At 47.6% G+C, this 11,117-nt stretch overlaps 1 protein-coding gene across 1 annotated transcript in view; it reads left to right on the top strand.

Annotated features, from left to right (window-relative positions):
* Nucleotides 1-2,004: 2,004 nt before the first annotated feature.
* The window catches only part of SGSM1 (small G protein signaling modulator 1), a 78,759-nt gene continuing 69,646 nt past the window's right edge, over nucleotides 2,005-11,117 (top strand). Inside the window, exons 1-3 of the mRNA XM_026447490.1 lie at nucleotides 2,005-2,074; nucleotides 4,193-4,355; nucleotides 7,372-7,524. Of these exons, the coding sequence (XP_026303275.1) occupies nucleotides 2,011-2,074; nucleotides 4,193-4,355; nucleotides 7,372-7,524 (380 nt within the window). The 5' untranslated portion in view covers nucleotides 2,005-2,010. The remainder of the gene's footprint in view (nucleotides 2,075-4,192; nucleotides 4,356-7,371; nucleotides 7,525-11,117) is intronic.

The following is an 11,117-nucleotide window of genomic DNA, read 5'->3' as shown; positions in this document are numbered from 1 at the left end:
CCTGTAATCCCAGCACTTTGGGAGGCTGAGGCGGGAGGATCACAAGGTCGGGACATTGAGACCATCCTGGCTAACACGGTGAAACCCCGTCTCTACTAAAAATACACAAAAAATTAGCCAGGCGTGGTGGCGGGCATCTGTAGTGCCAGTTACTCAGGAGGCTGAGGCAGGAGAATGGCGTGAACCTGGGAGGCGGAGCTTGCAGTGAGCCGAGATCGCGCCACTGCACTCCAGCCTGGGTGACAGAGCGAGACGCTGTCTCAAAAAAAAAAAGAAAAAAGAAATGCTGCAGGCAATGCCCAGCTTGGAGTTGGTGGAGTGCTGAGATCGGGAGCGGTTCACAGGGCTGGTGCTGACTTGGTTGTGTGGGGTGGGGGTGCTGAGCCAGTTCTGGGGGGACACCGCCATGTGTTTCTGCAGAGCAGGTGGACAGGGATGCACTGAACTCTGTGTTCATCTCCAGGAGGTAACCAGAAGGCAGGGAGAGCGGGCAGGGAGGGCCTGGGACAGCTCTCAGATGGATGCATGGATGTGCTGGCCTGGTGGAGTCTGGATGGGCCACAGGACAGTGAGAAAGGGCATGGGAACCCACTGGGTGGGGGTAACTCAGAACTTTGCTTTATTTACCCCAGCATCAGAACCGTCAGGGTGATGTAGAGCTGAAACAGGCCTTTGGGATTGTGTTTTCCAACCTCCTCAACCTCAAAGTGGGGTAACTGAGGCCCAGAGAGGAGACGGACTTCACTTAAATCTCACAGTGACTCTGGGCAGAATTGGGCCCAGAATCCAGTGGAGCAGAAGGGTGTTCAGGTTGCCAGAGGATCAACACCACGAGCAGAGGCACAGCTGCCCTTTGGCACTGTGTCCCCGTGCTTGGCACATTAGAGGCACTGAGGTGAGAATTCTTAAGGGAGCGAGTGCTCTGGGAAGAGCACACAGCCTGGGTGTCTGTCTCGAGCTGGAACCTGTCTCTGACAGCCAGCTCTGCCTACCTGGGTAAGTGCCTTTTATCTCGCTGAGCATCCGTTTCCCAAAATAAGATCAGAAACCCGTTTGGGAGGTCTCCAAGCAGGGATTTGAACTCAGGTCTACCTGATTCCAGGGCAGTTTTTTTACCCTGCACTTTCTCGATTCCTTTATATATCTTATTCTTTCATTCATACACTGATTCATTCATTCATCCAGTCATTTAGAAAATGTTGATTGAGCATCTGCCCTGTGCCAGGCACTGTTCTAGGCTGTGCAAATTCAGCAGTGAATGAGGCAGATGAAGTTTCTGCCCTTGCGGAACTTAAATTCTCGAAGAGAGAAACAGACGGCCAACAAATCAACAAATAAAATGGGAATAGTGGTAGACTGGGTGCGGCGGCTCACCCCTGTAATCCCAGCACTTTTGGAGGCCGAGGCGGACAGATCACTTGAGGTCAGAAGTCCAAGACAACATAGTGAAACCCCTTCTCTACTAAAAATAGAAAAATTAATCAGACGTGGTGGCGGGCGCCTGTAATCCCAGCTACTTGGAAGGCAGAGGCAGGAGAATGGCTTGAACCCGGGAGGCGGAGGTTGTGGTGAGCCGAGATGGCGCCATTGCACTCCAACCAGGGCCACAAGAGCAAAACTCTGTCTAAAAAAAAAAAAGAATGGGAATAGTGGTGAATGCCCTACAGGAACTAAGATTGGGGAGGGGTCTGCCTTAGACAGTATGGTCAGGAAAGGAGATGACATTTTATGTGAACCCTAAGAGAAGCAGCAGCCAGCTATGCAAAGGACCTGAACAAATAATTGATAAAATGGGAAGCATGGAGCTCAGATCAAATGGGAAGCAGGCCTCAGACCTCCAAAAGACAAGGTGAGGAGGGGGAAGGAAAGTAGGTATCAAAACATCCCAAACAGCCCGAAAGGCCTTGTGGGGAGCAATGCAGCCCTTTTGGGGCACCTACACCCAGGTCACCTTGGTCACCTTGGACCTCTTCCCCTCCGGTCGCCTCTGCCTTCCAGGTGAAGCAGATCATGGAGGAGGCTGTGACACGCAAGTTTGTCCACGAAGACAGCAGCCACATCATCTCCTTCTGTGGTGAGTCTGTGGCCTGGGAAAGTGGCTTCTTTCTCTGTGGGCTGCCTCAGGGAAGTGGCATCTTTGAGCCACTGTTTTGCTTTACGACTCTGAAGTTAGTTTTGGATTCCAAAGAGGGACTCCCCTAGAGAATTTGAAAATACAGAACAGTGTAGATAAATAATTAAAAGTGACTTCTGTACCCCATGAAGAGGTCAGTATGGTTAACACCGGAGGAGTTGATTGTCTTCCCCTCCCCGTGGGCACCGTTCACACTGACCATGCCTCCAGTGACACACGGTCTTGTGTCTGAGGAATGGGCTCCCTGTCCATCATTCTGCCTGTGGCTATTGCTAGGTAAAGGGAGAGGGTAGATGGGGACTTTTTAAAAAAGGGAACTAAGAGCCCGTGACATAGCCTGAAGGATCATGTCCATCTGGCTCAGCAAAGCAGGCAGGCCCAGGGCAGCGTGACTCAGACATGTCTCCTTGAACCAGCTCTGCTCACAAGCTTCCAGAAATAACCCCATGGCCAGGCTCTTGCTGTACTTTAAGAATGGCTAGAGATGGGTTCTGAATGTCTCTGAGGTCAGGATAATCAGTGTGTACATAGAAGTGGGAGTCTTTCTATCTCCCTGAAAATGTCTTAATTTAATAATTGGAGTGTCTCATAATGAAGTACATGTTCGAATTCCCCTCCCGTGATCTTGGTCCTGTGGAGAGGCCTGAGCTAGGACAGCTGGCCAGCCCATTAGCTGCCGTCCAAATGGCTGGGGGCACCACCCCACGGGGCCCACAACATGCTGAGCACACACCGTGTCCCGGGAGGCCACCGACCTCAGTTCACCCCCTTTTCAGCCAGGCAGACCTGGATCCACCTCTGCCACTTTCTTGAATTGACTTGGAGCAAGATCTTTCTATTTTTTCTTTTTTTGAGACAGGATCTCATTCTGTCCACCCAGGCTGGAGTGCAGTGGCGCAATCACAGCTCACTGCAGCTTCAACCTCCTAGGCTCAAGCGTTCCTCCCACCTCAGCTTCCCGAGTAGCTGGGACCACAAGTATGTGCCACTGCACCTGGCAAATTTTTAAATTTTCTGTAAAGACAGAGTCTTACCATGTTGTCAGGGCTGGTCTTGAATTCCTAGGTTCAAACATTCCTCTCTCCTTGGCCTCCCAAAATGAAGATCTTATTTTTATAAGTGGGATGTCTTTATGTAAACATATAGCTGTACACGCATACACACACACATAATTAGATACATGTATGTATGTGTATATATACATATATTTGTATTCCCAGCTTTTTATGTGTTCCCAAATATTTTTATTTCCAAATAAAATTGTATGCATGTCCATCTTAAGACTTGCTAGCATACTTACCAATTAACTTAGAGGAATAAAAGTGATAAAAATAGTATAATAATTCGGTAGCTCTACTCAAAAGTATTTGGGTGGGAGAAATTTGATGGCACTAAATGAAACCTGAAGAATCTCCTTGAGGTTTCTTTTGTCCATTGTTTCTTATAAGCCATTGCCAGGAAGGATTAAACAATGTCTACAAAGCCTGAATAGACAGCTCACTTACATCACCATAAGCAAATGAAAAGTACTGCATATTTAAGTTAAAAGTAAGATATCTAAGAGATCGTCTCCTGGAATATTTTAAATCTGTGGGCAGAGTAGGCAATATTTGATCATTCATTCAAAACAGACTGTTTTCTAATGCAAAAAAACAAAACAACAACAAAAAACCCCAAAATGATGAGACCAGAACTTGTCAGTGTTTCTCCTTGCACATAGCATAACCTTGGTCAAGCTCTGCCCCCTGAGAGCGCTGGTTTGCTCTTTAGAGCTCTTACTTCATGGGTTTTGTCAGAAGAATTAGGAAAGGTAAATCTTAACAATTATCCGACACCCAGCAGATGCCTAATAAGGAGTACTTCTTATATAATCACTTTTTCAATAAACGTTGATTGTGCACCTATACAAGTGTGAGCTCCCCATCTCTGGGCTAAGACAGAGAGTAAGAAGATTGAGAGGGCTCTCCAAGGTTCCTGTGTCTGACAGAAGCTCTGGGACATGCTGGGTGCTGGGGAGCATGGGCAGGGCAGGGCCTGCTGACTGCCATGTCCCCACAGCGGCTGTGGAGGCCTGCGTCCTGCACGGGCTTCGGCGGCGGGCAGCCGGCTTTCTACGCAGCAACAAGATCGCAGCCCTCTTTATGAAAGTGGGCAAGAGTTTCCCGCCGGCTGAGGATCTGAGCCGCAAGGTGCAAGACCTGGAGCAGCTGATTGAGAGCGCGTGAGTGCAAAGTGTGGGGCACAGGTGGGAGCAGCTCCCCAGAGAATAGTCCACCATCCTCCCTGGGCCCCAAGAGAACCTGCACCTCCGGGCACTCTCTTCACTCCCCATCCTGCTCCTCAAACCCACCAGACTCTTTCTCACCCCAGGGTCTTTGCACGTGCCTCACCCTCCACCAGACTCACCCATCTGATCATCCGTAGCTGCTTTCTTGCCATCACTGAGACCTTCCGTTAGCTCAGAAAATTCCACCCCTCACTCCATGTTCTCTTCCATATCACCCTGTTTATTTTCCTCCCAGTTGTTGTTGATTGGCTATCTGTAGTTATTCCTGTCAGGTTTGTTTGATTGTTGTCTGTCTCACTTGATGCTGAACTCCATGAGAGCAGGCAACTAGATCTGTTTTCTCTCATTATGTCTCAAGCATCTGGGCCAGTGTCTAGCACCTGGTAGATACCCAAGAAACAACTGTTGAGTGAGAGCCTACTGGGAGCCATGGCCCGTTCTAAATGCAAGGCAGCCAAAGTTTGATAGAACCAATATGGTCTCTGCGTGGACCAGACGCAAGGGCCTCATATCAATAGGCATATTGTAACACATTCAAATACACTGATTAGAAGTTAAAAAAAAAACCCGCTGGGTGTGGTGGCTCACGCCTGTAATCCCAGCACTTTGGGAGGCCGAGGCGGGTGGATCACCTGAGGTCAGGAGTTTGAGACCAGCCTAGCCAACATGGTGAAACCCTGTCTCTACTAAAAATATACAAGTTAGCCAGGCATGGTGGCAGGCGCCTATGATCCCAGCTACTCGGGAGGCTGAGGCAGGAGAATTGCTTGAACCTGGGAGACGGAGGTTGCAGTAAGCTGAGATCGTGCCATTGCACTCCAGCCTGGGCAACAGGTGAGACTCCTTTTCAAAAAAGAAGTTAAAAAAAAAAACAAAACCTTATATTGAAGTATATATATATACTTTGAAGGGGAGAGGTGGCTTCCCTCCCTCGTCTTGGTGGCTGGTGGTATGTGTTGGGGGAGGCTCATGGACAGAATGTGTGCATGTGAGCACCTTCAGACAGAGCGCCACTCCCTGGGAGGTCTTGTCTGCACAGCCAAATCCCCGGTCTACACTACAGCCTGGTCAGGGATGACAAATTTGGTTTCAACTCCTGGCAACAAATTTGGTGCTAGTGGCTTCCCAGAGGAATATGCTGTGGTTCTGAAGCTGTGATTGAGTGTTCTGGGGAAAAGCACATGGATTGATTGGTCATGTCTGTCAAGGGCAAAGGCAGGGAAGACATAAGCATGTCCTATGTTTGCAGTCTCTACTGTGGGTGGTCACTCCACTTCACTGGATGAGAATGGCCCTTTCCTTGCGATTCAGGCCCTGCCTGCCCAGGGCTGCTGGCCAGAACGGTATGGTGGTCAGAGCTCAGGATTTGGCTCTGTCAACTCCCATTTGGAATGACTTATCAGCCAACTGGTCTTTGAGTACCTTCCAGTCCATCTGCTAAGTTCCCAGGTGTTTGCAGATAACTTCTTAAAGGATTAGATTTGTCATCCTCCTAATGGAGGAATTAGAGATGCCTGTGCAAGTGGTAAGGGAGAAGCATTTATTCATATATACAATCACTCATTCATAAACTTTTTTTTTTTTTTTTTTTTGAGATGGAGTCTCGCTCTGTCGCCCAGGCTGGAGTGCAGTGGCCAGATCTCAGCTCACTGCAAGCTCTGCCTCCCAGGTTTATGTCTTTCTCCTGCCTCAGCCTCCCAAGTAGCCAGGACCACAGGCGCCCGCCACCTCGCCCGGCTAGTTTTTTGTAGTTTTTAGTAGAGACAGGGTTTCACCGTGTTAGCCAGGATGGTCTCGATCTCCTGACCTCGTGATCTGCCCGCCTCGGCCTCCCAGAGTGCCGGGATTACAGGCTTAAGCCACCGCGCCTGGCCTCATTCATAAACATTTACTAAGCCTCCTCTATATGTCAGCTACTGTGCTGGGCCCTGGAGATATAGACACGAAGAGGGCCCATGCTTGCCACATGGTAGACTCTCAATAAGTATTTTATTTAAAAAAAAAAAAATGAGTTGTGGTCGGGAGTTGGAGACCAGCCTGACCAACATGGAGAAACCCCATCTCTACTAAAAGTACAGAATTAGCTGGGCATGGTGGTGCATGCCTGTAATCCCAGCTACTCAGGAGGCTGAGGCAGGAGAATCGCTTGTACCTGGAAGGCAGAGGTTGCGGTGAGCCGAAATTGTGCCATTGCACTCCAGCCTGGACGACAAGAGTGAAACTCTATCTCAAAAAACAACAAAAAAATAAGTTGTCAATTTCATATCCTCAAGATCACAGCATGGAGGGGAAGACAGAAAAGTGAGCAGGGAGCTCAGCTCCAGAGGCTGACAGAGCACAGACCAGCTTTGATTGGTCCAGGAGAGCTTCCTGTATGTAGGAGGCGAAGCCCTTGCTGAGACCTAAACAGTGAGAGGGATTAGCCTGGGAATGGGTGGGGAGGGAACCTGGAAGAAGCGGCAGCCCAGGGAAAGGCTTCAGATGAGACTCTGGTGCCCTCAGGCATCTGCACTGGATCATGGAGTGATAAGGGTTAGTGGTAAGGAGATTGCTGGAGAGATGAGTGGGGCAAGGTCTTGGAGCTCTCTGCCGGTCATGTTGAAAAGCTTGCTTCCCAAGTGCACTGGAGACCCAATGAAGGATCTACACTCCAGGACTCTTTTTGGCCAGCACTCCTTTCCAGGAGAGAGAGACGGGGGGATATCAGTATGAGAATCTGGCTTACCCTTTGGCAGTGTAGGAAAGTGTCTGTTTAACCACATCTGCACACTCATTGGATATTACTATTTTTTTAACTCCTGACCAATTTGCTAGCAGCAATATGGGCTCTTGTGATTTAGCTGCCATTCCTTCATTTTCCCGAGAGATTGAACGTTCTCCCATTTGCCAATTAGTCCTGTGTGGATTTGCTCTTGTGAGTATTTATTCCTCTCTTTTATTGGTCTTGAAGGAGAAACCAGATCCAGGGCCTCCAGGAGAATGTGCGGAAGTTGCCGAAGCTGCCCAGCTTGTCCCCACTTGCCATCAAGCATCTGTGGATTCGCACGGCCTTGTTTGAGAAGGTCCTGGACAAAATTGTGCATTACCTTGTGGAAAACAGCAGGTGAGAGGGAAAGACCCAACACCTGGCCGTGCTCTGCCCCCACCTGCTGGTCGTCATGGGAATTGCATCCCCTCACACAAAGCTGCTTTCTTTTTCTCTTTGACAGCCACTAAGTTTGAAAGTGATTAAATGCTTGGAACCTTGGGTAGATTCAAGAGCTTAATGGCAGTGCAAGGTCTTCGGATTTAGGGTGGAGTATAGGGATCCTGAGTTTCTTCCTTCTGTGGATTACTCCACTCAATCACTGTGTGGCCGTAGAGAGTTGCTTAGCCTCTCTGTGCCTGTTAATCTCTTTTGGTAAATGACATGGGGATTCTGATACTCCAGAGAAGTGAGAAGGGAATTCGGTGAATACGCAGCATTTTGAAAATGCATGTTGAGCCTTTCTACATTTTCTCCACTAGCTTAGATTAATCTGATGTGAAAGTTTTATAGTATGAACCCTCTTGGGTAACCATTCGTCCATGCATTCATTCATCCAGCAAATATTTAATGAGGACCTGCTGTGTACTGGTACTAACTGAGACATCAGGGATACAGTGGTGTTGCCTGTTACGTTACAGAGCTTGTACATCATCTCAAGAGCCATGGAAGAATTTATCACCTGACACTCCTCGTGGCCAGCATGCCTCTCCAGCCCCCAAGAGGTGGCAGGAAGGGTCGGGGGAGGGGGGAGAGAGAGAGTAATATCTCAGAATCTCCCCATCTTTCAGAATATAAAAGTGCTGGCTTAACCACATCTTCACACAGTGGATGTTTTTGTTATCATTCTTTGCCCCTTTGCAAGGAAAATGTGCATGAAAGTGGAGAGAAAAGTCCCTCTTCTCATGAAGTTCAGGTGCTTGCAAGGAAAACCAGCAAATAGTCATGGTGATAATACGTGATGGATGTTCCAAGGGGGCGTGGTGGTGTTGATAAATGTTCTCCTGGTGGTTAGGGAAAGTGTCCTGGATGGCGCAACATTTGAAGAGCACGGAGGCATTAGCCAGGTGATGGGATGGGGAACAAAGTGTTTCTGGTGGAGGGAATAGCAGGTGCAGAGGCCTAGAGACAGGACAGAAAATACAAGAAATCCAAGCTCTGGATCTCCAGTTCACTATTTACCTTGCAGTAGTAACATGTCTCTGCCTCCTGCCCCATGGAGGTTTCTGGGCCTCTTTAATTATTGCTTTTGGCATATGACCTTGAGCATATGACCTGCTGATTAAGTTGATCAAAGGGAATTAGTAATTTATTTGAGAAGCAATGTCAACCTGCTTTCTTTTCATTTCAACTTTTTATTTTTAATTTAGATTTACATAGAAGTTGCAAAATTAGTACAGAGAGTACTAATTGCCTAACCTCAATGATAACGTTTTACATACCCATAGTGCCATGATCAAAACCAGGAAATTGACATTGATACAATACTATTAACTAACCGCAAAACTTTTTTGGATTTCATCAATTTTTATACGTACTCAATTTTTTTATACAGTTCTATGACACTTTAACACATGTATAGTTTCACATAACCCACACAACCATCAGGATACAGAATTATTCCAAAATACACCTCATCACCCCAAAGAAACTCCCTTCAGCTTCTTTTTTTTTTTTTTTTTTTTTTTTTTTTAAGATGGAGTCTTGCTCTGTAGCTCAGGCTGGAGTGCAGTGACGTGATCTCGGCTCACTGCAAGCTCTGCCTCCTGGGTTCCTGCCATTTTCCTGCCTCAGCCTCCCGAGTAGCTGGGACTACAGGTGCCCACCACCACGCCTGGCTAATTTTTTTTTTTTTTTTTTTTTGTATTTTTAGTAGAGACGGAGTTTAACCATATTAGTCAGGATGGTCTTGATCTCCTGACCTCGTGATCCGCCCGCCTCAGCCTTCCAAAGTGCTGAGATTACAGGCTTGAGCCACCACGCCCGCCCCCTTCAGCTACTTTTTACAGTCACACCTCGGTTCCAACGCTACCTGCTAATTTTTAAATTTATTTTTATTTTTTGAGATGGAGTCTGACTCTGTTGCCAAGGTTGGAGTACAATGGCGCAGTCTTGACTCACTGCAACCTCAGTCTCCCGTGGTCAAGTGATTCTCATGCCTCAGCCTCCCAAGTAGCTGGTTTTACAGGCATGCACCACCACTCCTGACTAATTTCGTATTTTTAGTAGAGACAGGGTTTCACCATATTGGGCAGACTGGTCTCAAACTCCTGGCCTCAGGTGATCCTCCCACCTTGGCGTCCCAAAGTGCTGGGATTACAGGCGTGAGCCACTGTGCCTGGTTATTTTTTATTTATTTTGAGACCCCTACCTACTCATTTTTGAGGCAGCATGTTCAAGGGTTTTGATCATATAATTCTGCTGATTTTTAGAAACTGGTGGCAAAGTGAAAAGTTTCTTGATGTGTTATCTTCAGATTTGATGCCAAAATGCACAACCTTGATATTGAATAAGTCCAGAGCATGTCAATTCTGGCTCATACAATATTCCAGTTGATGGAAGACTCTTCAGGGGTAAGATTACAATGATGTTGCCACCATGTTGTGAGAATTTCCTGATGTTGGGCTCTGTGCTGTGCTATGTAAGCAAGTTGTCATTGAATCCTTCCAACAGCCCAGGCATTTGAGTTCTCTACTTCCTGCCATTTTACAGCTGAGGACCAAAGCTCAGAGAGGGGTCTCACTTGCCCAGTGACACAAAGCAAGACAGGGAGTGGCATAGCTGGGCTCCCACCCACTCTGTGTCACTCCAGATCCCATGTCCTGTACTTTCTGCTGTATGCTGGCAAGAGTTGAGGCAGGTGGGCTCAGCCCAAGCCTGTATCTGCCTGCCGTGTGGCCTCCAGCAACTAAATCACTTACCCTCTATTGGGAGAACCCACTCCCAGTGTTTAACGTGGGTTCTTTTCTATTTCCTAAGTGTCTCGGCTGGGTTCAGAAATAAAGGGAAAGAGCACAAGAGAGAGAAATTTAAAGCTGGGTGTCTGGGGGAGACATCACATGTCGGCAGGATCCGTGATGTTCCCTGAGCCGTAAAAGCAGCAAGTTTCTATTAGCGATTTTCAAAAGGGGAGGAAGTGCACAAATAGGGTGTGGGTCACAGAGATCACATACTTTACAAAGCAATAAAATATCACAAAGCAAATGGAGGCAGGGCGAGATCACAGGACCACCACCACCGGATGAGGTGAAATTAAAATTGCTAATGAAGTTTCAGCAGGCAGTGTCATTGATAACATCTTATCAGGAAACAGGGTTTGAGAGCAGACGACCCGTCTGACCAAAATTTATTAGGCGGGAATTTTCCTCCACCTAATAAGCCTGGGAGCGCTACAGGAGACCAGGGCTTATTTCATCCCTTCGGCTTCAACCATCAAAGATGGGACGCCTTGAAAGGGGCCGTCTATAAGCCTACCTTCAGGGCGCATTCTCTTTCTCAGGGCTGTTCCTTGCTGAGAAAAAGAATTCAGCGATATTTCTCCTATTTGCTTATGAAAGAGGAGAAATATAGCTCTGTTCCATCCGGCTCACCGGCGGCCAGTTCAAAGTTGCCTCTCTCGTTCCCTGAACATCACTGTTACCCTGTTCTTTTTTTTTTTTTTTTTTTTTTTT

This window comes from Piliocolobus tephrosceles, chromosome 19, assembly GCF_002776525.5.
Source record: "Piliocolobus tephrosceles isolate RC106 chromosome 19, ASM277652v3, whole genome shotgun sequence".
NCBI classification, from domain to species: Eukaryota; Metazoa; Chordata; class Mammalia; order Primates; family Cercopithecidae; genus Piliocolobus; species Piliocolobus tephrosceles.
The sequence above is the reverse complement of the archived record's forward strand: the minus strand, read 5'-3'. Positions and strand labels throughout refer to the sequence as shown.